This window comes from Tachypleus tridentatus, chromosome 6 (genome assembly GCF_004210375.1).
Source record: "Tachypleus tridentatus isolate NWPU-2018 chromosome 6, ASM421037v1, whole genome shotgun sequence".
Taxonomy (NCBI): Eukaryota; Metazoa; Arthropoda; class Merostomata; order Xiphosura; family Limulidae; genus Tachypleus; species Tachypleus tridentatus.
In genome coordinates this window covers 46,338,394-46,365,172 of record NC_134830.1, presented here as the reverse complement: position 1 = coordinate 46,365,172, position 26,779 = coordinate 46,338,394, and the positions used below count along the sequence as shown (strand labels likewise).

Sequence of the window (26,779 nt, the reverse complement as noted above, 5' to 3'; positions counted from 1 at the left end):
TAATTGTCCCTAATTTCGAACTGACATATTAGCAGGAACTTCAACTAGTGAATAGCACTCATCGTTAGCTGATGGGTTACTCTTATCTAGTGCCTAATTCGATTTCAACCTCACTGTTATAGCACACACAAATGTCTTCAAAGTGCGGATTACGTTTTTCTGGCTACGGGAGACAAATTAGAAATCCCTGGATTTACAGCTCTGGCAAGTTAAACACTATACTTTTGAGTTCGGTGAGTGAAATACAAGAAATTTAAACAAGGATTAAATATATGCATCTATAAACCTATATGTTGATCTCTTTGAAAAGATCTACAGTGGTACAACGGTATGTCTCGTGACTTACAACGCTAGAAATCGGGTTCTGATACTTGTGGTGGACAAAACAAAGATAGCCTATTGTGTAGTTTTGTGTTTAACTTCAAATAAGCTCTTCGAAAAATGGATAGAGTGAAATGGTAAAATCCTTTAAAAATATAAAATATATGATGTCTCATTTGATGAAGTTACTAAGAAAAGTTAAATATACGTCATGTGTTCCAAAACTGTTTACATTATTTGTAATATTTATGTGATGAATCTGACATGGTTTTAACGATACAGTACATATATTCGAACAAAAGACAGTTTGTTGCTTACCACTAGAGGTCAGGCAAACTGCAACCACGCGCTCTGAGCATCGTGGGACGTATCGAACCCTATTTCCTATTAGATATACGTACTTCACCGAAGAAGAGAAATATTCGATAGAGCACTACGGCGTCTGACCAATCTAAAAGCAAGCAAGGATTATGATAGTTATAAGAATCACTACAACTTAGATAGAAAGAAATGGTAGCAGGTTACTAGCCAGTTTAACAATAACGGCGGTTTGCCCTTTTAGAAAGCTATTTCTGTGTGAAAGGTTTAATTTTCGCGGAGGTAGTGCAGATACTGAACGTTGACAGAGTTGAGGCGAAGGTGCATTGTCTTCTATTCTGTTCAGTAAGACTGCCGCAATTATAACATGAAGGAAGTTATACGACAGAATTTACGTCGAAGCAATGTCCGTCTAGCTTTATTGACAGCTTTCTATATATTGGTTTTAACGATCGGTGCTTTGATATTTTGGGCTACAGAATCTCCGGAAGAAATCGATATGATACACACGCTTCGCAGTAAACGGTCTCAGTTCCTGGTTGACTATTCTTGTGTTACTGGTAAGCATACATTTAAAACTTCAGAACTATCGGGTTTTTTGTTTAATTAGAATCAAAACATTTTTATAAAAGTTATTGTCACCCGCTGGTACAGCGGTAAGTCTACAGATTTGGAACGCTAAAATCAGGATTTCATTTCCCTCGGTGGACACAGCAGATAGCCCGTGTGGCTTTACTATAAGAAAACACAGAAGTTATTTTCGCGGTGTTAGCAGTGACGTTATTTTGGATTATCATCAGAAAATTGATATTTAGATTTACCTTTCTAATCTCTAAAAACAACCAAGAAAAGAAGTAAGAGTGAATTAGATACTTTTACGTATATTCAAATATATATAATTTTAATTTTAAAACATGGTTTGGTTTATATTTACCGATGTAGCCTTTTAGACGAGTTTTTTCTTAAATGTTTATGGATCAAACAACTAGTAATTTCATTTCTTTGATGGGTAAGGGATCCCTCATATCATGACACGAACAGAAACATGTTAAATATTACACACCATCACTAGTACAGATAATCCCACTAGCTCTGTGTATTTTACGTAAAACATGAGTAACTTCATCCATTGTTCCTTTGTTTGTTATATTATTTGCCTATTTTCTACTTTGAGTATTGTAAGAGGGAAAATCATAAAAATTCTGAACTAATGTGGTATAATATTTGAACGGCATGAAATATAGAAGTCTGACATTATACCTACAGATATGTAATAGATTTCTCTCGTAAGTAGTTCAATTATAATTTATATAATTTCAGTTATAACGTAAGAAGAGTTATTCTTTAAAGACGTTTATATATGGGTCAAGACATCATTTTCAATGACTTTATTGACGTAAAATTAAAGGTTGGTTTGGTGTTTTATGGCGCAAAGCAACAAGGCTATCTGCGCAAAAATTACAGGGAAGAGTATGTGTAGATTCCATGTTTGAGAGATTGCTAGCCTTAAGTGTGTGTTTGTGGGTGTTTAACAGTCTCTGTATTATCGCCAAACTGCTCGCATTAATATGTTGAATAATACACAGTGTAACGTCTAATACTGATATCATTTAGTGGTGTATATTTACTACATGGTAGAAACGTATGTTATTTTGTACTTATCTATTGTCATTCAGGCCCGGCATGGTCAAGCGCGTTAAGGCGTGCGACTCGTAATCTGAGGGGCGCGGGTTCGAAACCCCGTCGCGCCAAACATGCTCGCCCTTTCAGCCGTGGGGGCGTTATAATGTGACGGTCAATCCAACTATTCGTTGGTAAAAAGAATAGCCCAAGAGTTGGCGGTGGGTGGTGATGACTAGCTGTCTTTCCTCTAGTTTTACATTGCTAAATTAGGGACGGTTAGCACAGATAGCCCTCGAGTAGCTTTATGCGAATTTCAAAAACAAATAAACAAACTATTGTCATTCTAGTGAGATGTCCATATGGCCTTTCAAGTTTCCAATATTTATCGTCTTCAGTTAAAAGGGAACCTTCTAATGTGGAAAACTTCAAATTAAAACCATATTATTAACTTATACTGAAGCAACCTGGTGTCCTTATGTCTGTTATATGTGATATTCAGCGAAAGCAGTCTGCAGTGTTTGCATGATCTGTTTTAACCTGTTGCTATGTTGAAGGTGAATATTTTGAACCAGCCAACCCTTATAATACACCCATCCCTTTATGCCAATTCACGTACTTTTACATCTGCTAGTACTTGTTTTGCACATTTGTAGTGTGCAATGCATTTTTTATTTATGGCAGAGCTACTTAGACTAATTTCTAACCAGTGACCAGGAGAAGAGCAACCAGTCAGTAGCGCCATCCACGTTAAGGGATTGACTATCACTCTTTTAACGTACACACAGCTTAAGCTGATGGTAATATTTCTATAGTATCGCACGAATTTGAAACCATCTCCAAAAGTCAGAGCTCTACCACAAGTAAAATTTAGGTCCGAATTAAATGCAGAAAAATGTAAGAACGTGTTGACTTTAAGGCCAAATACCATTATTTCAGGCATGGGTATTCATCAATAGGACCAGACATTGACTACACAGTTCTACTATGAACAAATAGCTGTACATGATCCAATTAGAACCCAGCCCCCCAGTGGCACAGCGGCATGTCTGCGGACTTAAACGTTAGAATCCAGGTTTCGATACCCGTGTTTAGCATAGCAGAGATAGCCCATTGTATTGCTTTGTCCTTAACTTCGTAAGGACATTTACGTAAAAGTGTTTTACGTAAGGGTTATATTTGGCGACTCACAACTAGTAACATAAGTATGGGATACCAAAACGATGATATATCGGTGGGCTCAGTAGATAGCCCTATGTGGCTTTGCTATAAGAAAACAAACACAATGATATAAGAAAGCAACTAGAAGTTCTAAAGTTCTAAATAATCTCTTTATTAACTTAGAGCTATGTGCTTGCTTATATATGTCATACTGTTTTATTAATTTCTCTCATCAATAAGTGATCTTTTCCAGTGGTTCTGACAGTCTTAACAATTGTTAAAGTAAATATACAGACATCAGTATATGGCACTTTTTGAAACGTCTTCCGGTATAGATATCAATAAATGTTACTTTTTGAAACAACGCTTTCCAGTGTAGATATCAATAAATGCCACTTTTTGAAACAACGACTTCTAGGGAACACCTATAACTTAGCAAAGGTTCTATGAGAGGATTAGACACTTAGCCAGTCTCAGTATTTTACTGATGTCTATTTGGTTTTGGTCTTGATATAGTTGCTGTTTTTTGGTGTGTTTGCGAAGAACAACGTGTGCAGTGGAAGGTTTTTAATTTTAATATCCTTAACATAGCCCATCTGAGTTTATTAAATTCGATGGTATCTGAACCAATCAAGGATAAAAAAGAGCGTCTTTGTTCATTCAGAAGCATCACATGAGCACGCAGAAGGGTCAGGACGTTTTTAGGCGTGTCTTGAATACACGATCTTCTTGGCAAGTTCGACAAAGACTCTCACTGTGTCTCAGCACATGCACATTGCGAGTTTGTTTTCTTGTTTTAGCTAAAATGTAGAAAGAAATTCCGTTCCTGAGATTAACATGGCATGAACCTCTCCATCAGTATTGGCTAACTGTGTTATAGTGGAAGTACTTTCATTTGCGGTTGCAATGTGGCCGCCATGAAGCAACATTACAGTATCTGTATTTTCTCTTATTTTACCAAAAGATTGGACGTGATCACCATGAGATATTAACATACGATAATTTTAACGGTGTGTACCACATATTGAGGTTTTAACCACTCTCTGAACAAAATATACCAGAAAAACAGTTTTGTTGGATTTCGTGGACAAGGAATACAGAGATAGGACAGAAAAACCATAAAATATTGTAGTTTTTGTTGTATGAAAATAAGACAGAAAGCCCCCCGTTAGTACAGCGGTTTGGCTACGGATTTACAACGCTAAAATCAGGGGTTCGATTCCCCTCGGTGGGCTAGCAGATAGCCCAATGTTGCTATGCTATAAGAAAAACACACACACATAAGACAGAAAAATCGGTAAAACCGTGTGGTTTCAATATGAAGATAAGACAAATAAGACTTCTTAGACCGTTCTAATGATGAAGACGCACACTCATCACGTGAAATAAGAAACTTCGTCTAGCCCAGATTTAAAACTGAGAAACAAAACTACAGCATTACCATGGTCGTAATCGACTTTCACAAGTCTGGTTTATTGTATTACTGGTGAATTGAGTGGGCCTACTTCTCCCGTGTAGTGTTAAACTGTAATGTTAATATTGTGGTTTCTGAAATATAAAAATAAAGCTAAAATCAGTAAAATCGAGTGGTTTCAATATAAAGATGAGACAGGAAATCGGTAACAGTATTTCATTGTAATACACTCCGATAAAATATATCATGTTAACTGTGCTCGCCAGTGATCAAAGTTGTGGGACGTATGAAATCAAAAGTTTTGTTATGCTGTCATCTGAATGGAAGATGTTGAAGGGTTACAGAGGCTCTTGTATCTCAGGTGACAAAAACACAGAAGAATGTCTTCAGGCTCACAATCAATAAACTCTGCCCCCCCTCTCCACCAAAGAATGATTGATTACATAACGAGCATGTGAAGATGACAAATTATTTCTTGCTCTGAAGAATCTTTGGGAAAAAATAATGGTTTGAACAAAACTCTATATGTTTTATTTCATCTCAATGCTTTATCTAGAGGCTGACAAAAGTAATTTATATATTCGTACATTTTTTAAGTATTGGTTTTGAGAATACAAAGGTCTTGGTTTAAAACTTTTCATTCCGTCACATTCATCATTTTTCGTTCATTATAACGTGGACAGGCGAAAATATGTGACATTTTACTGTTGATCTTATTATTATTTAAACGGTTTCTATTTCTGGCAGATTCTATTTCGTTATTCGGCAAGACAATAATAAACGATAAGTAAAACGGTTTTCCTCCCGAACTTCATGTTCTGCGAACTTGTTTTTAGTGATATAATTTTTGTTTCGGAATTTTTGACAAAACGAATATTAAGTAGTTTTTAGAACTTGAAACTTTAAGAGTCGTGAAAATCGGATTTCATACTCAAAAATGAAAATTGTGTAAATGTTGTATAAACTATTTCAAGTGAATGTGCAAGTACAATTATTATTTCATATGTAAAGCTTTCCACTAAAAATGGTTGAAAAAAACCGTGCAATGAATCCCAAGTTTGAAAATAATACTAATAAATAGTGATTATTCCTATATCTTGGTATTGTGCAGCGTCCTTTTCTTGCCTATGGTTGAGAAATTGAAATTTCAATATGTAGTTGTTAGCTTCACTCGGTTTGATTGATTAATACTGTATCACTTTACTTTTAAAAGAATCAATCAGTTTTAATTTCACACATTTCGATTGCCACAGGATTATAAACATGAAAAATCGCTAACAAAAGTGTAAAATTATTCTCAGGAGCTAAACTGCAATCCTGTTAGACTGCTAAGTGTGCTTCATTTCTAATATTACAAGGATAAGTGGCGAAAATACCACCAAAAGAAGAGATACTCAAAGAGATATAGACAATATTTCACCCAAATACCACCACGAGAAAGGATACCAAAAGAAGAGATACGGACAATGTTTCATCCAAATATTTTTTTTATACAGTCTATCTTTTTACTTATTTTTATTACTTTTTAAAAACATCAGGAAAATTACTTCAAAAGAGTGTTTTTTCCATGTGAGAATCTGATCAGGTAAGTAATTCGGTAATTATAGCTTGTATTTTTCAAGATGAGAAATTATACACTGTTGCAAACAATTTGGCACTTTGTTGCATAAAATTGGCGCCTCATTAGAAAGAAATGGTTCTATTTCAATAAAACAATTGTCAAACACATTTTTCAGTCAACTACAAGAGACTAAAAATTTTCAAAAAATGATTAGAAAATACAAAAGACATACTTGTAAGAAAAAAAAACAATTTTGTCTGATTCAATTCATGTAAATAAAATTAGAACATTTCCCACAATTGAAACATCGTTAAAAAACTTCTTGAATAATTATAAAAATTAGAGAAATTTTGATGGTCATCTTCATTTAATTACGTTATTCAAATCTTATAGTTATAATATTTTACAAAGTATGCATCTTATGCTTTATCAAAGTAACGCCAAATTTTTGCAATAAAGTGTCAAATTTTTGGAAAACTGTTTTTATGAACAGGAATGCAACATCAAAAGTCAGTTTGTTTTATCCCCTCGGTGGGCTAAGCAGATAGCCCTTTGTGGCTTTGCTATAAGAAAAACACACAAACACACACAGTTTGTTTTAAAGCGAGAGTCAGTAGTCATGACGATGAGACATTGTCGTGGATCCACCCAAGGATGATGTAAGGTTTAGTTGTCATAGGCTCTTTTTTCGTGTGTATGTGGTTTGCTTGGCACTTATAATTAAAACTATTATTAACTGTAATTTTTGTCAACGTTTCCAGTAGAAGTTATTATATAATATCATCTAATCCTGAACCAGTATTTAAGAGGCCCTTTTCCAACTCTAAGGTACAGGCATTCTTCACATATACGCTATCAATCCAGCGTGTGTCGTGCGACCAAAACAACCTTCAGGAGACACTTTGTGTTATTAACAGAAGTGATAGTTTAGCGAATTTCTACTTTCTGTAGCTTGAACAGTGATAATTCAAACTATCACATACTTCCCGTGAATGTGCTCTACTGGATCGTTAATTCACATACTAAACTTAAAGGAAATATATTAAGAAATACACGAGATATAAAATCTCCAATTCTGATTGAATTTTTCTCCACGGCCCGGCATGGCCAGGTGGTTAAGGCACTCTACTCGTTATCCGACGATTGCTGGTTCGAATTTCCGTCACAACAAACATGCTCGCCCTCTCAGCCGTGGGGGCGTTATAATGTGACTGTCAATCCCACTATTCGTTGGTAAAAGAGTAGTCCAAGAGTTGGCGGTGGGTGATGATGACTAGCGGCCTTCCCTCTAGTCTTACACTGCTAAATTAGGGACGGCTAGCGCAGATAGCCCTCGAGTAGTTTCGCGCGAAATTCAAAACAAACCCCCCAATAAAGTTTTTCCAAATTTTTTTATTTTTCTCACAGAATGTGCAGAAATTTATTTTACAGAAAAACAAACTTAACTTTTATGATTTTGTTTTCTTTTCAAATTAGTTATGCTATAGATCTTACAGTTAGTTGTCAAATTTGGTGCAAAATTATTCAACAAAAAACACTCATATTTGACCAAAACATTTGTGCGCGCACATGTAAAATGTCACGTGAATATCGGTTAAAACGTTTTCCTACCGAAGAATAAAAGTGGACCGTTTTTAGTTCTTGTGATGCGGTTTAAAGACGGCTGACTTAGAGCAGCAAAACTGTAGGATGAAAGGACGTGCAGATACATAAATATTGGTTACACTGGTAATAGCAATTTCTAGCTCAAGTTTTCACAAAGAATCATACGGATGGAATATTATTATGCACTGCCAATCTTTAAGCAAAAATTTGCTACATTTTACCAAATTCTCCTGATTAAAGAACGTGTAGCATCACATGATACTAGCTTAAGCAATTACCGTAAGTAATGATGTTTGGTACGGCTGTATTGAGTGCATATGAGTGATGACAAGAAACTGTTCATTTAGATTCCTTAGCGTCACTACAGAGGAAGTTCTTAACACTGTTTTAGATAGGAAAACTACCACCATATATTAAAAATTTAGCGAATTATGTAGGAATCTATTAGTTAGTGTTTGTATATTTGCGTTTTTCGTGAATTAAATTTCACGAATTTCATGATGTAGATTTCTATTCTTCATATGCTGTTGTTAGTAATGGATTCTGTATTGTTTGTAATTTAGTTACATGTTTTAGTGCTACGTTTATCCATGCCCTGGACGCATATTCAACTACAGGACGCATGTGTGTTTTGTGTATTCTGATTATATTGTCGGCTGATGTTCTATTGTTTCCTCCCCTAGTACAGTTCGCATGCTGCTAAACTTTTGTGTTAATACTACCTATGTGTTTAACTCAGATTAATCGTGGGTTCATCCTAGAAACTTAGCTGATGTTGTGGTCTGAAGAAGTGTTCCGTACGTATATAGCTTGGCGGACCTTATTTTTGTTTAGTCAGTTTTGTAAAGATTACCTGATGATTTTTGGAGATACCAAATATTGAGCCAAAATTTCAGGGCAATAAATTTTTGTTTACATAAAAAAATTAAGGAGTAAATTTTTCTTTCGTGTTTGGAGCTGCATCTTCACTATTCTTCTCCCGCTAAACAAAGAAGTCCCCTCCCCCAATGGCACAGGGCCAGAAACCGGGTTCCAATAGCCGTGGTGGGCAGAACAGATAACTCATTTTTGTAGGTTTGCGCTTAAATTCAAATAAACAAATCAAATACTAAAAATAAATAAATAAAGGTCGCGAAATCGTCAGAGCAAGATATGAATTGATCTGGCTTAATGTTGCTTTTCTGATGGTCAGCCGAATTTGGAATTTTATTAAACTCTGAATCTTGCAGAAATTAATCACTGAAAATGATAGAAAATGTCAACAGTGAAGATTATTTGGTATTGCCAACAAGATGTAGGCCTAACTTAAAAATAACACTGAACAGTTGCTTACTTGTAATCTCTCCTATATCTTCTAGCACGTCTTTGAAACACAGACTCACCATTTACATCATGAACCAAGTAACCAACTAGCAGATAAACTATCACACTCGTTTAATCAATAATCAGTCAATAACGAACTGTATTTAATCATCCACTTCATTTCCTAGACCAGTGGTTCCCAATCTTTTTTATGCCCCACACCCCTAAAAAATTTTAATATGTTATCGCACCCCTCACAGTAATTATTTACTTAAGAATAAAGGTGAAGGTGGCCAAAACAAATGTTATCTCGCACCCCTGGTTGGGAACCACTGTCCTAGACAGTTCTACTGATGACACACGCTCATCAGGTGAAGTGAGAATATTCTTCCAGCCAAAATCAATAAAAGCGTCTAAATTAAAAACAAAGAAGCAAAACCTACAACATTATTATGGTCTTAATCAGCTTTCACAGGTCTGGTTTATTGTATTACTTGGAAATTGAGTGGGCCTGCTTCTCTCGTGTAGAGTTAAACTGATAGATAATTTTAAGGGCAATGAGAAACTTTTGCAATAGTATGGTGTTTGAAGCTTAACATTGGTTAATACTTTACTTTCAGAGAATTAAGCCCGTCATATATCTTGGCTAGCACAAGAGTGTTACCTTAGAAAATAATGGTAAGCGAAGTCGATTCGGTGTCGTTGGAACACAATTTTGTATTCTATTATATATACAAAAAATCTTAAAAATTTTGCTGGAAGGAAATATTTTATATGCAAATTAGCTAAATTCACTTTTCTTTTCTTCTGTTTCTACATCCACTAAAGTATAAGACGAGTTTCCGACTTGGTAAGTTATATAATATATCGAGCGGAAATTGTAAAAAATAATTAAATTTTTCGGGAAAAATATGAACTTCGAAAAATTTGTAAAAATCAAAGGTTTTGTCTGTTTAATGCAAAGCCACAAATTTTGGACTTTAACGTTGTAAGCCCGTAAACATATCACTGACCAAACGGGAAACATAGTAGCTCCAGAGAAATAGTTTTTTGTTTGTTTGTTTTTGAATTTCGCGCAAAGCTACACAAGAACTATCTGCGCTACCCGTTCCTAATTTAGCAGTGTAAGACTAGAGGGAAGGCCGCTAGTCATCACCACCCACCGCCAACTCTTGGACTACTCTTTTACCAACGAATAGTGAGATTGACCGTTAAGTTATAACGCTCCCACGGCTGAAAGGGCGAGGATATTTAGTGTGAGGGGGATGACGAGTCGAGTGCCTTAATTAACCACCTGATCATGCTGGGCCACTGGAGAAATGAAGAAAGTGAATTTTAACTAGTGTAAAATGATTCGAGTGATAGTGTTGGAATTTAATAGCCTGGGTTTTTTGTTTGTTTGGAATAACGTGGCACTAAACAGATAAACTTTCCCGTAACGTGCAATTAAGCACAAAGCCACACAATGAGCTGTCTTTGCTCCGCCTACCACGAAACCTGGATTTTAGTGCCGTAAGTCCGTAGACATTCTGCTGTGCTACTGAGGGACCTTTCGCAATTTAGAGATTAGGAATGTTCTTTCGACTGTTGCAATGGGAATTTGATTAATGAAAAACTTAACTTTTGCTCGTGCATTTTTTCAAACTTCATACATCCACATGTTATTTAATTAGAATGCAATAATGATAGAAAAGGATAATTTACTTACTGAGGGTACGATAAATATTCAGTTATTAAAGGTAACAAATACGTTATGTTGATGTTGGTACGTTTAGTTCTGGCTGACCAGTGGCTTAATGTAATGAACACAGTACACAAAAGAAAAATGATGATTCTTTGAACTAGTCGACAAAATTTGCTCAATTCGCCATAGCAATGAAACCTAGAACTTTACGAAAGCTAATTTTTTAGAATGAAGTCTAAAAGCATGTCCCGTTTACATCCTGAAATGGGCCCGGCATTGCCTAGCGTGTTAAGGCGTGCAACTCGTAATCTGAGGGTAGCGGGTTCGCATCTCCGTCGCGCCAAACATGCTCGCCCTTTCAGCCGTGGGGGCGTTATAATGTGACGTTCAATCCCACTATTCGTTGGTAAAAGAGTAGCGCAAGAGTTGGCGGTGGATGGTGATGACTAGCTGCCTTCCTTCTAGTCTTACACTACTAAATTAGGGACGGCTAGCACAGATAGCCCTCGAGTAGTTTTGTGCGAAATTCAAAAAACAAGCAAACAAACATCTTGAAATACGCCACCTCGTGTATACCGAATTTTTAAGACTACATTCGTAATAAGTAATATGCATATAAAAAAATATTCTCAAAGTGGATCGTTGTATATTTTGTATGTTATAAAACTCATATTCGTGATTCCAGAGATGCCAAAAATATGTTGTTAAATTTTTTTCCATGTCTGATCCTTCAAAACTCATACTATCATGATATGTAAAGTCTTAAAAGAATGCTCTCTGTATGTTTCCAGCAAAGATGTTAGAAACCTCTAACGTCTTTCGTTTCCACAGTAAAAATCATATCTAAAAATATGCCAGCAGAGGGTATGAATAATATAAGGTTGACAAGTTAACAAGCTTAAGTGATATCTTTTCACTTGGCGAAAGGTTTCTTGTAGAGAGATAAAAGCTACTTAAAAGTGCTGTCATAAAAGCCCTAATTAAACTAAGGGAAAGCTTAAGATAAGAAAAATTGATTGTCATTATACTTTCTTCTCGAAATGATTTGCAAAATTATTGAAATTTTATACAGTGTAACAATTTAACATAACTAAATGGATGTAATTTTGAAATTCGTATATGTACAGTACAATTTGCCTGAGATGTTTACATAAATAAATAACTACTATATGAATATAATAGTACTGTCTGGTATATGTCCATATAATTACTTTGCAGGATGTGGGTGGATCTTCACCAAAATTGGTATGGAGGTTCATTACGTGTAAATTTTCAGTTTTGCGGTTTTGATAAGAGTTTCTTCTTCTTTTTTTATATACCCACTTCTTTAATGGATCTTTTCTAAATTTGGCATGAAAGTTTGATCGGTCATGCGGAGATACATGTTAACTTGCGATTTCACACTTTATGTTTTACGTTTTCACATTTACATATAAGGGAAGTAACTCTTCATGTCTTGAGATAGCCTTCAGTTAATTATGAATTTACATGTATAGTAATTAGCGTTAAGAAATACAAAAAATAAACCCAACATTTATACTTCGTATTAGACTTTGTTTTTATGACTTGTTGCAGTTTTCGTGGTAAATAATTTGCAGTTTAAACTGAAAGTATTTCATAGAAGCTGATTGTGGATATTGTATAACACTAAACGTAAGATATTATCGTTTTATTTCAAATAGATGAAACAAGTCGTGCAATTTATTACCATCGTGACGTCATCTATTTCGTTTGCAACGACGTAGCAGGCAAACGTATTATATGCACATATCATATATTTTATTTTATCCCATGTTGTCTGTTGTTATCACAGCAGTAACGTCTATGCACTCCTTGTAGCGCGCATTCATTGATAGCTGCGCCTTTTAACAAACTATATTACTTTGCTGGTGTGCAAGCAGTCAGGGAGCTCGACTCGTAATATGAGGGTCATGGGTTCGAATTCCCGTCACACCAAACATGCTCGCCCTTTCAACCATGGGGCATTATAATGTGACAGTCAATCACACTATTCGTTGGCGATGGGTGGTGATGACTAGCTGCCTTCTGTGTAGTCTTACACTGCTAAATTAAGGACGACTAGCGAAGATAGTTTTCGTTTCAACAGTTAATTCAGTTCATGTCGCAACAGGTGTTATCAAGACATTTACTAATATAAATAATGTCTGAACCATTACTATAACTGTAGTATCCCAGCCAGAATGTACAGCCTTGTTATTGAACGAATATCCTCGCTCGCACATTCTTCTTTGCTATCGCCCAAAGGTTTATATAGCATTCCCGTGTTTTCTGGGTTTTTTTAGAACAATAAAATCTTAAAAGAGACACTTATCAGAGAAATACAACTGTCACTAAACTTCTACAGTACTGGCTGTATCTGCAATAATGGTGACTACAAGTACACACTTCTACATTAGTGACCCCGATTTTATTTAATAAAATATGGCCACCTTGTTTTAGACATTGCTTTCACGCCATATTTACTAAAAAATCCACCTGCAACGCTCCCTACAATTTGGTACCCGTTTATACTCTCGTCCCTAAGACATGTGTCAGTCAACGTCCACACTCAAATTCTTTTTTAACCTGAAGATGATCTAGGAAGGTTGAAACGTTGTTCTCCCCTTATCAATAAAAATTACCAGGTTGAAATGTGTTACATAAAACAGATTTTTTTACAGCATATTTTGAATCAAGGCCCTTGAATCTGAGGATCGCGGGTTCGAATCCCCTTCGCACCAAACATGTATGTCCCTTCAGTTGTGGAGGCGATACATGTGACGATCAATCCCACTATTCGTTGGTAAAAGAGTACCCCAAGACTTGGTGGTAGGAGGTGATGACTAGCTATTTTCCCTGGAGTCTTACGCTGCTAAATTAAGGACTGATAGCCGTCGTGTAGTTTTGCACAAAATTTAGAAACAAACTGCTGATGTACTTACATGTTTACCAGCTGTTGTCTATTGCATATTATGGTTCTGTGTATTTAAGTATATATTTATAATAAATATATTTGTACTTATGCGTTATTATTTTTAACATATTTTGAACAGACACATTGGTTTTGTTGATACCATTGAGCAGTCGTTATCACGTGCCTATAGTTTTTAAAAGTCTGGCTTGCTACACTCTTGGTTCTTTTAAATATTTGGGTACTCAAAATTTAAAGATGCCTCTCAGTGGCTTAGCGGAAAGTCTTTTTTTGCTCTAAAAACGAGATTTTGATACTCGTATTGATCAAAAACAGATTTAAACATTTCTCTAGTTATCGTGTTCTTTTGTAAAAAAAATTAAAAAGAAGTTGCTACACAATTGTGCTGCTTTCATTCGCACTAATGCAGATAAATTTGCTACACAGTAAGGTAAATTTACTATATGTCAAGAGCGTACTTTTGTATAACATAATATACACAGTATACATGTACTATTACTAATCTCTAATGCACACTTATTACACAGTAATGCGTTTTTGGGATGTAGTAACGCATGCCCACCACATTACACTGTATACACGAACGTATACTAATAATCTGACGCACGCCTAATACATAGAAACGCATTTTTGGTACACAATAACATACTTTTACTACACATGTATATACTAATATTTAACGCGTGCTTATTACACAAGTAACGCACATTTGCTCACGATCTTTCAGTTCAAATTGATTTATGATAAGTAGGAGTAAAATCGTATTGCTAAGTACAAAACATTTATTTTTAAAGTCTATCAAACATATAAACTTTTTGATAACCGCTTACCTCCTGGGTGAATGATTTATTTACTTATGCATTGTGACTGACCGTATTTACTGGTCACCACGACAATTGAAATGTACAGGATTCAAGACTGGTATATTGCAGTAAATTAAGTTTCCCAAGTTGTAACAAGAAATGATAGTAAATTAAATACAACATAGAAAGTCAGTGAGTTCAGTCGATTTGTGTGTGTGTGTGTTTTATTTATAGCAAAGCCACATCTGGCTATCTGCTGAGCCCACCGAGGAGAATCGAACCCCTAATCTTAGCGTTATAAATCCAAAGACATACCGCTGTACCAGCGAGGGGCCAATCGAGTTGTACCCATAGTTGTAAATACAACATAGAAAGTCAGTGAGTTCAGTCGATTTGTACCCACAGTTGTAAATTTCTCATAATATTTTTGCAAACTTTTTTTTCTACTGCGACATAAACAGTAGATTTGTCAGTAAATTGGTCATTAAAAGGTATTTTTAATGAATTTGTGCTAGTCTTAAAGCAATTGAATTCATTCGTATGTTACCAAGTTTTGATTAATTTTTACCGAGCGGTCTAATAATGAGAGGCACGTACTTTTTTATCAGAGATGGCGCTATAACAATGTGACATTGTATACTTAATGTACACGAGTGCTCACTTTACTTGATTAAGTGCAGCGTAAGAAGTGTCTGTCTACGTTAGAAGTTCATGAGGGTTCTAAATGTTTAAAATCTTATAATAGAAAATCATACTTCTCCAAATAAAACTTTGATATCAATACTTGGAAATATGAATAAAAATCACTGAGAATGTATGAGTCAACCAGAAGGTCAACGGTTAACATATAGAATTGGGTTGCTATGTGAGTCTGTTTTTATAGCGTTTTGCCTTTTTATATATTTTTATATACAGATTATTACAGTACAACTTCCACCCACGTCTTTTAAATTGCTGATACTTGTTTGAAATGAAATTTAGAAATAATTAGAAAAGCTTTGCGAACGATCTGAAAGAAAAAAAAAGTTTATTTTTTTATGAATTATGAATCTGTTATTTTATATTCGCTGGTCTTATTTGTCCTACTAATACGTATAATTTTTTATCTTGTTATTTTTAATAGTTGTGTTAACATTTTAAGAACATAAACATTGAGACTCAGGCAGCACATCACGACATACGTACTGTAAAATATGGAATTTTCATTAATTTTTAATGCAGGTAAGATACCTGTTATACTGCCTTAAACCAAGTAAAGTGGGAACCTGGAAACACTGAAGTTACAATGCCCTATGCATTCTTACACTGTTAACCCCAGTGAAAAAGTATGCTGATCGTTTTTAGCCTACTTTTTTGTAAGTTAGTAATAACTTGCTAACATATATACATATACATATATATCAAACTGGCACCCATTTGGTACTCAGCAGTAAATCTGTGGGCTTATAAAGCTAAAATTACGTTTCGTGTTGGGCAGAGCGCAGACCATTATGTAGCTTTGGCTTAACAACAAAGAATTTAAACTAACATACATTTGTAACAGTCTATTTTAGGCATCAGTCTTCATAGCTTAATGACAGATCACTTTTAATCGTACTTTTTAAAAGCAGAGATGCACTGTATCGTAAACTGGATCTAATATACACTCAAAATATAAAGTTTAAGAAATATTCTTTATCCAAGGTCGTTTCAAGGAGAAATGTGACACGATAATTATTAGAGATTTAAAAACTCTAAGCTCTACCATATTTACTACATATGTTTTAACATCATTTTATTCTTGTTAGTTCTGTACTGAACTTTATTTTAAAACTGTAGTTACTTTCATTAAAACCGTTTTCTGGAAAGTTCCAAATACGCTTCGTCAACAGTTCTTCGACAATCAAATTGAGATAGCGTGGAGCAGATGGAGAGAAAAAAAAAATCCATCAGCACTTGGATTGTCGATCGTCCTTCCCAAAATTTCTGGCACCTCCCTTTTCACAAATTTCGCATCGTACTATGCGAGGAACTGTCGCAAGACGTGTGTCCGAGAACCTTTACCCCTTTTTTGGTGAGCAACCTCCGACCCATCCGTGATAGATTTACACCACTTGGCGCAATCGTTGTCTTGGGACTTCCAGTTGATAATAGGTTTCCAATACGTTGTTTACTGTTTTATGTTGATGTAGTGGTTTTGTTTGGCTGCTTTTTGAAGGCACTCCGTGATTATTTGACAATACTTGTCTATTTCTGATTGTTTCACAGCTGTTTTATTATTTTGATAGGTAGTAGATTATCTGGTTATTTTAATATTCATACCAATTACGTCATTCCTAACCTTCTCTTATAGCAATCGCACGTGGTAGATTGAGTTTCCGAGGTACAATGAGATGTTAAGCCAGGGGCGGTTTGTTTGTTTTTGAATTTCGTGCAAAGCTACACGAGAGCTATCTGTGCTAGCTGCCCCTAATTTAGCAGTGTAAGACCAGAGGGAAGACAGCTAGTCAACACCACCCACGACCAGCTCTTGGACTACTATTTTACCAAGAATAGTAGAATTGATCGTAACATTATAATGATCTCAGGGCTGAAAGGACAAGCATGTTTAGTGTGACGGGGATTCAAACTAGCGAACCTCAGACTACGATTCGACTACCCTGACCACCTGGCCTTCATGGGCCCCTTTTTATTTTGGAGTGACGGGACCTAAACCAATGACTTAGAGTGTAAATTAAATACATTATGATTATCAAAAAGATGGACTTTTCACTTTTTTATGGCTCCATTGTTTCAGGTAAGTGGTTTACTTTGTCACTCTCTTTTTTTTTCAGCCGTGTTTTGTTCTTTTGTGCTTATAAATAAAGTATGAATTGGGGCAGAATAATCCAGAATAGTGTTCCTGGTTTGTTTCTGTAAGATAAACTGGTTTCGTAGTTTCTTACTGTAAACGTGAAGTACTTTACTAATGTACGTAGATGAATAATATCAAAAAAAAGCAACAACATTCAACATTCGAAATTACATTCTCAGGCAGAGTGTGCACTCTGTCGTATCTCTGTGCTGGTACAAATAAGATCACCTTTAAACATTCTTATTTCACCAGTATTTATAAATGGCAAGGAACTCGCATTTCACCCTGACATCACACACTTTCAATGTTTTTTGTTTGTTAACCTGAAGATCACCTAGGAAGGTCAAAAAGTTGTTTTCTGCTTATCAATAAAACCTTACCAGCCGTTTTGAGATACATTTTTATTTCAAGTGGGTTTCTTGTCATTAAGAATGTTTTTTTTTTTTTTTGTTTTAAGGGGTATGCAAGTGTATGCATCGCGATTTTCTACTGTTATTAATTTTATGTTTTTGCTAGTTGAAGGTTGCCTATGTTTATATGTACTACTTTTAAACAGCAGACGATAGAATTAAAGTCTAACAAACTAAAATACATATCAGGTCTTACCTGTGCAAACTATACGGAAATGTGTATGTTTTCATTCTTCGAAAAGAAGTACAGGATTACCTCTCGTGTGTTTTTCTTCTTTATTTCTTGATGTCTGCCTTTACTGTTTCTTATGAGGTTATATAAGTAAATACTGGATTTTAGATCATTCTGTTACTGTTAACTTTTACAAATCTACTTTGATGAAATCAATATTTTATAAAACGATAGTATTCCCAAAAATAAGGCCCCGGCATGGCCTGTTGGCCATAGCACTCGACTCGTAATCCGAAGGTCGCGAGTTCAAATCCCTATCACAACAAACATGCTTGCCCTTTTAGCCATGGGGGCGTAATAATGTGACGATCAATCCCTCTATTCGTTGGTAAAATAGTAACTCAAGAGTTAGCGGTGGATGGTGATGACTAGTTGCCTACCCTCTAGTCTTACACTGTTAAATTAGGGACGACCAGCGCAGATAACCCTCGAGTAGCTCTGCGCGAAATTCAAAACAAACCAAACCAATCCCAAAAATAGTAACCAAAACAGTTAAGCGTGATCTAATGGTTTGTATGTGAATCAGAGAATTTGTGCAACATGATCGGTTGCCAAAAGAAACGCGATACGCACCGTAGAGCTGTGTGTAATGTTAGAGTAATAGTACAAATACCACATTTCGGTCAGATGACTGCCTCAAATGATGGCAGTGAGTGATATTGAATACCTGTAGCTTTTGCGTGAAATTCCGAAACACAAAGTTTGGCATGGCTTGGTGGCTAGTGCGCTCGACTAGTAATCAGAAGGGTGAAGGTTCGAATCCCCGTCATACCTAACATGCCTGCCCTTTTAGCTTTGGATGCGTTATAATGCGACGTTCTAACCCACTATTCGTTGGCCGTGGATGTTGTTGTCTAGACTCTCTTCCCTCACGTCTATGACTAATAAATTATGGACTTCTTGCGCAGGTAACTCTCATGCAAAATTCCAGATAAACCGAAATCAACAAACATAGCGACAGATTTAATTCAAACACTCGCTTATGTGAATTTGTTTTTAATTCCTATACTGTTTGTTTTTTAATTTCGCGCAAAGCTACTTGAGGGCTATCTGCGTTAGCCGTCCCTAATTTAGCAGTGTAAGACTAAGGGAAAAGAGCAGCTAGTTATCACCACCCACCGCCAACTCTTGGGCTATTCTTTCACCAACGAATAATGGGATTGACCGTCAATGGTAAAGCCCCCACGGCTGAAAAGGCGAGAATGTTTGGTGTGACTGGGATTTGAACACTCGACCCCCGGATTACGAGTCGAGTGTCTTAACCACCTGGCCATGCCGGGCCTAATTCCTATACTATTTTAAGATTTAAGAAAATTGTTTTAAAATTGCTGCTTTTAAACTTATCAAAGTCACAAAATAAGGTAAAAAGTATTAATTACTTTTGTTTTATGCGTGAGAATTTGAAATTTTCTAGAATTTTATGCTGCGATAGAATATAGATTATGATCGTTTATAACATTTTCTTCTCTTACGTAGACGGGCCCGGTGTATGGCTAGGTGAGTTAAGGCGTTCGAGTCGTAATCTGAGGATCGCAGGTTCGAATCCCCATCATACCACACATGCTCACCTTTCGTTGGTAAAAGAGTAGCCCAAAAGTTGGCGGTGGGTGGCGATGACTAGCTGCATTCCCTATAATCTTACACTGCTAAATTAGGGGCGGCTAACGCAGATAACCCTCAAGTAGCTTTTCTTAAAATTCAAAAAACAATTAAACTTATGTAGAGTGTACTTTTTATTTTCTGCCCTTTTTGAAACAGAATTAAAAGATTAAGCAGCAAAGCTATACATATTAATGTATTTAAAAATATGGTTAAGTAAAGAGACCTAAAACATTTTTTTCCTGTTTATTATTCCAGATTTTCATTTCCTAATTAATTTCACTTTTTCAAAGATATTGTGTGCAAATCTCATTATTGAAGTTTTTTAGTTTAAAATAATTATTAATTTATAATTGTTTCTCTTATCGCTGATCCGCAGAGGGAGGACATTATTACAGAGGTTGACTACCTTATATTAAAACGATTTTAGAGCCTCACCATATCATTACAGTTCATGTCACCACGTCCAGTCGTGGTCTGCCAGGTTTTTGTATATCTTCAAACTAGCGCTGCATTGTATTTCTGTTGCATAAGGACCAGTCAATAGGCTGTCAGGTCTGAAGCACACTAATTCTCCTTGTTGGCTTTCCACAATCCATTTAGAGTATAACAGCAATGATTTTTTTCTCAATATCCTTACAATAGTCTTATCGCTTAGAAATTCATAAGTAATTTCATAGATATGTTCTCTTATAGAATATAAAAGTATAAGTACCCATTTCATTCACCAGCTATTTAGGTATACACCAGTTGAACAGATATGACTTGGAAGCAGCTTGTATACACGTGACGTCTGTCGCCTTTCCGGATGGAGATCCTTCTTGATTACTTATTTTGTCCTGTTACCTGGAGTACATGAACAGTTTTTGCCACTGACCTTTGTTTGCTGCACTTCGTTTACTCTGACAAAAGTACAATGTGTTGCAGATTTCTTTCTTGATGGTCCTGGTACCCCAAGTTGATCCATATTCCATTGTTTTCCAGTGCAATTAAGAACAAGAAATATTTCTGTTTGGAAATTCTAAATTCTCTATCTGGACACATATTTATGTCCTAAATGTTTAAATATTTTGTGTCAGAAAGCCTGTCACATAACCTTTCCAAAAGCGATAGGTTTGCATAACGACATTACCTACTAAACGGCAAAAAAAAGTCAAGATATCATCCTGATACATCCGTTCCATCTTGACTTTATATTGACTGTGGTTATCATGTACCTCACTTTTTTGGATACGTAAAATAGTTTAGATATGACGTACTCAAATCTCTGTATGTTAACAATGTACTTTACAATATTTTTCCTGTTATTATTTAAATTAAAATTTTAAGTAATATTTTTCTTCGGAAGAAAGAAAAGATTCGTTAAGAACACAATATACACGCGTCATTATCATTATGTAATTAACCAACGAAATGTCTTATACAGTCAAGGTATTCAACTAATGAAACAATGTATTCAATTATTAGAAACAAGAACAAAGTAATATATGTTGAATTATTCGTTACAGAGTTTGTTTTTAGTTCTGTTATTTTGATCTTTAATTTATGTTTTAATTAAATATTGAATTATGCATTTTTATCAACATTAGTTAAAAACAATGAAAGGAAGACAGTATCCTGGACCTTATCTTTCATATTTACTTTTCTTTTCCAGGTGTAGGCTTGGAATGAGCTCTATAAGAATGTTGGTTCACGATTACAATGTGTTTTACTTGTTTCTTATGACAATAGTGAAAGAAATCCAACAGCTCTAGCAGTATAGTAAATAGGCTCAGTATTGGTCCTTTTTCGAAGATAAAACAGTTTTCACGGCATTCATCTTGACCTAGTATGGCCAGGTGGTTAGAGCGCTCGAATCGTAATCTGAGGGTTCCGGGTTCGAATCCTGTCACACTAAACATGCTCGCCCCTTCAGCTGTGGGGCATTATAATGTTACGGTCAGTTTATTCGTTGGTAAAAAAGGTAGCTCAAGAGTTGGTTTTGGGTGGTGATGACAAGCTGTCTTCTCGTTAATCTTACGCTCCTAAATTAGGAACGGCTAGCGCAGAACAGCTATACCGCGTCTATTAGCTTTAGCGCTGTAACTTTCGCCAATTAAATCTGAGAGTAAAGTGTGTTTTCAGTAAGGCTCTAACGTAGTGCAGTGCAAGTACAAAATTATTCTCCATTACGTACGTAGAAGATACTCAAGCACGATGTAAATATAGATGTATAGAAAACCATGCAAGTGTTACAACACTTATTTACTTTCTGTATATGCATAAGTAGATGAAGCACTTTGAAACAGGAGGAAAATCTTTTACGTTTTCACTCATCTGTCAAAAAGAACCGATTGAGCAAATCGAGCCAGTAAGAATGTTGGAAACAAAAACCCGCCTTAACGATTTTAAAGTTTTAATGCTATTATATTTTAAAAAGCCATACGTATCACCAGTGATTTATCGCTATCTGATTCTGCTGCCTATTCGAACATAGAATTGCTGTTCTGACGTCCGTGTGAATATCGAATTAATTATGAAGCCACGAAACAATTTGATTAAAACTCGTTTCACACATTCCAATGTAAGGAAAAACGTAATTCAGTTGTATTATGCAAGTTTTCTCCGTTTTTTTTTTTTCGCTCATTTATCTGAAAGAGCAAACAGAACACAGTAAACAGTGGAATGCACGGTATTCGTTTAGAAGTTCCTTTCGCTAGACGTAAGTAGGCGTGGAGCATATTGATTATCGTTACTAGCACCACTAGAGTCTTGATACTGGAACACGCAAGATAAGCACGATTCTGAACAAACACACGCTTAATTCCACCAACGTGAAAACTTCTAGTAGTCTGAGACCATTTGTAGAGCTAGCCCAGCTTTGTTGTGTAACAAACTATGGAGATACGTTTATGGGCACTACACTCTGACATTCGTGATGAAGTCATAACGTTGTGTCACGTTCTGATATAACATTATAACTGTGACAAATAATATGCATCCTGAGACAGATGGGTTTAATATTTTAAATTTGTTGAACAAAGCGCAACAGTTGCGTCACATTTATTAACTTATATACTCTTTTAACTTTGTCCAGTAAAGTAAATAAACGAATGGTCCCTCTGCTGTTTAAGCGTATTATGTTGAAATTATTTCGCTCGTTGGTGACTTTGTTTTTTGTTTTAAGCACAAACCCACGCAATGGGCTATTTACGCTGTTTCCACTGCAGGAATATATCTTCTGACTTTTAACTCCATAAGCCTTTAGTCTCTCCGATTTGCCAATAGGGGGTTTGTTAAGTGAGTAAAGTATGTGGTCTTAAAATGACGGAAATAGAAAATGAAATAGTTAAGGTGTTTTACAAGAAAACAAAAACAAACTACATCTGGTATTGTATTTCAGTTAAGGTTTAAAACATTGGTTGGAAAAGAAAATGTGTATTTATATACACATAAGCTTATAAGAGACGATTTACAACTGTCATCAAACCTGCCATGTACGCTTAGGATAGTGATGTACACCCTTGTGCAAATTAATTTGAAACAAAACAGAAAATTACGATTTTTTCAATTTTTTGCGTTTTATTTCTGAGAATCCAAAAATTACTCACAAATTAATACATGGTATGGCCGTCTTTATTTTTAAGAAGATCATTAATCCGCTTTGGCATCAAGTCCACGAGTTGACTGCAATCTTTACTAATTTTTGGATCGCGGTACCACACCTCAATTATGGCGTCAATTAGCTTATCTTTTGTAGTACAGTCTTTTCCCCAAAGTCTTTCTTTACAAATCGTCCAAAGATTTTCAATAGAATTTAAGTCCGGAGAGTTTCCAGGCCAGTCCAGCATCTTTATTCGCGTTGTAGTCATAAAATTCTTCACAAGAGTCGATGTGTGGCACGGAGCCAGATCTTGCTGAAAAATGCCAGATCCATCTGGAAATCTCTTTTTCAATTCTGGAACGACTCTTCTCTGCAAAACTTCGATGTACTGTGGTTTTCGCATCATACCTTCTACGATATGTAAGCCTCCGACACCATAGTAGCTGAAAAAGCCCCAAACAATCTTCAAGGGATGTTTCACGAACTGATTGATGTGAGATTTTCGAAGTTTCTCACCTGGAGATCTGCGAACATGCAGACTTCTTTGACCCTGTACAAAGAAATGAGTCTCGTCACTGAATAACACCTTCCTCCATTGTTCTTGCGTCCAGTTCTTGTATTTCAGACCCCATTGATACCGTTTTTTCTTCATTGAGTTGATAAGAAGTTGTTTTTTGACTGGTCTCCTTGCCATTCTAACTCAATTTCGAATGACGTAATATTCCTCAAAATTTGTCATATATGCCCAAAATAGATCGACCGTTCTGCAAAACACAGCTAATGACGCTGTCTGTGTGAAAAAATGACTATTAAAGGAAATCAGCGGGTACAGCGAGCCTACACCGGCCGCCATGCTGAAAATGTTGTAAAATGACCATTTGTTTCAATTAATTTGCACAAGGGTATATGTTAGCAGTATTCATTTCTATCATCCCTATTATGTATTCCCAGTGTGCTTATAAGTGGCGAAACGCGAAACCGACTGTTACCAAACATGGTACGTATCTTTATTAGGGCTCTCCGTGAAATCATAATTCGTATCTGTCTATTCCGTACGTTGAACGAGTTTGTTCTCTAGCAAGCTAGTACACAGACATTTGTTTAACAAGTTAGCGTGTCATATTACATGATTTAACACAATTTTTCACTTCCTTCGTATGTTATTGTTTTTAAAACCGCGTGTCGTGTTCAGGTAGAATAAAGTACAAATTTTTTGTAAGACTGTAATAGCGCAATGTATTCTGTTCAGTTGATCTGTTGTAATGGCAATATGCATTATATTGGGAAATGTACTGTAATTTGGCAGCTAATATGCTGTAAAACTTTATTTATAATGTATCTAAGGACGGCTAGTATGGGCATTAACACTTACTAATAAAACAAAGAACGTTTCGACCTTCTTAGGTCATCTTCAGGTTAACAAAGAGAAAGTTTGCAACCGACCGTTGCCGGGCACATTTATAAGTTTCGTAAATTGCAGCGTTTGACTAGATTGTGTGTGAACATAAATATTGTATTGTAGTAAGTATAAACATAAACCAAATGGTTTAAATTGACCGTACGTTATAACACTTCCACGTGTTACACATTGTAATTTATCTTGGACGAGTCTACGATTTATTAATGTTACGTATTACGACGTCATATAGCTTGAAACTGAGATATATTGTAATTCAAATTTAGAAGTTAATTAAACAGAGAGAGATATCAATTTATGACACTTGCCAACAATATTAATACACACAATTTTCTTTCTTAACATAAATACATTTTAATACGCAAACAAGAATACAATTTATAATAATGGTTCTTACAAATAATGATTTATACACAAACGTTTTCTAAACTATACTGAGTATTCTATCTGGTCTGGAACTGAATATTTTATCGACGGTTAACGATGAGTGAAAAATTTCGAGTTGATATTCTTTGCTGGTCTTACGCCTTTTACAAGCTGATTTTTTATCACTGAAGTTATGTAATGTTTTCGTAAAAATATTGATGTCCAGTGAGAATTTACTGAAGTTGAAATCTGTAGATTTTTCGATTAATAAACGTTTATCACAGTTATAGCTTCCGAGGTTTATTGTATTACCAACTGTAGCAAACCAACAATATAATACTGTCTCCTGGCGCGTCAATTTATAAACTTTTTTTAAATCTCCGTTCCAGCCAATTGGAAAAACGAATCCTTTCTCAAATTTTACCCCATGATTCTAGCAAAATTTTATTTTTTGCGAATAGGAGAAGGGTATGTTAATATCTCCGGACACCCCTGTTTAGGAAAGTATAATCATTTCTTTAAAATTAACCTGCCACGATTTCTTAAAATCGGGAGGCAGCGAACTACATGGAATTACATTGATCTGATAACCTAGAGTCAAAGTCATAAATATCCTTCGTCAGATAAATAAATATATACATTTATTTATTAAAAAGTACTGAGGTGGTTTCAATAATAAATATATATGCTAGAGCACAAGAATATGACGAATTACATGTAGGCGCCCTGGTGGTTAGGCTCGCTCAACAAACAATCTGAGAGTCGCGGGTTAGAATCCATGACTTTTTCGACACTGCACGCGTTTAGATACGATAACGTCACATTTTTCCTTCTAAAACTCAGAATATCCTTTTCAGATCCAAACTGATCAACGTGCTGGATCATTTTTGATAACTTGATGAGTAATTACAACCGTAAGGCGCACAGAAAATTTGGTAGAAATCCGATCCCGCTTTACAGAATTATTAACTGAAAATATCGAAAATGCTCTATTTCCCCATCATAAAAAATGCTTCAAAGTGTTCCATAATCTGGATCTGGATTTAGACCCGGACAAAATTTGGGAAGACTATCCCATACTGGCTTCCTATCTTGGGTAAAATTTTATTGTGCTTCGATTTATTAATTTTCGGGAAACACAGACATAGACACACACCCTCATATGTACCCCCGATTGCAATCACTTTCCTCACCCACTCACCCCTACGGGAGCGAAGGAAATGAAAGATAGCGGGAATGTTTTGGGTGGAAGCGGGATTGTATCCTACTCCGCCTCAAGCACTGTATATGGGTAAGATTAAGTTACCAATATATATTTCTAAATGATTTATATTTGAGTAAGAGGCTTGCTGAATGAAAATTAAAATTGTGGATTATATTTTTAATAATTAAGATTATATGTTTTGTATATTTTGCTAAAGGGATTTCTAACACGAGGTGTTTGGCGTGTGCAAGTTTCATGAATTCTGTAACTGACATGACATAATAGGTACGCAACTATTTTTTTTAAATCATAGTTAATCACCAGAAAATTGTTGAATTGTCACATAGTGAATGGGTAATTAAATAGCGAATCAGTTATTGAATTTATTGTAGTATAGTCAAGTGACTACTGAGT

General features: G+C 35.5%; 1 protein-coding gene across 1 annotated transcript in view; it reads left to right on the top strand.

Annotated features, from left to right (window-relative positions):
- Positions 1 to 679: 679 nt before the first annotated feature.
- The window catches only part of LOC143252390 (potassium channel subfamily K member 1-like), a 74,026-nt gene continuing 47,926 nt past the window's right edge, over positions 680 to 26,779 (top strand). Inside the window, exon 1 of the mRNA XM_076504414.1 lies at positions 680 to 1,199. Within this exon, the coding sequence (XP_076360529.1) occupies positions 1,007 to 1,199 (193 nt within the window). The 5' untranslated portion in view covers positions 680 to 1,006. The remainder of the gene's footprint in view (positions 1,200 to 26,779) is intronic.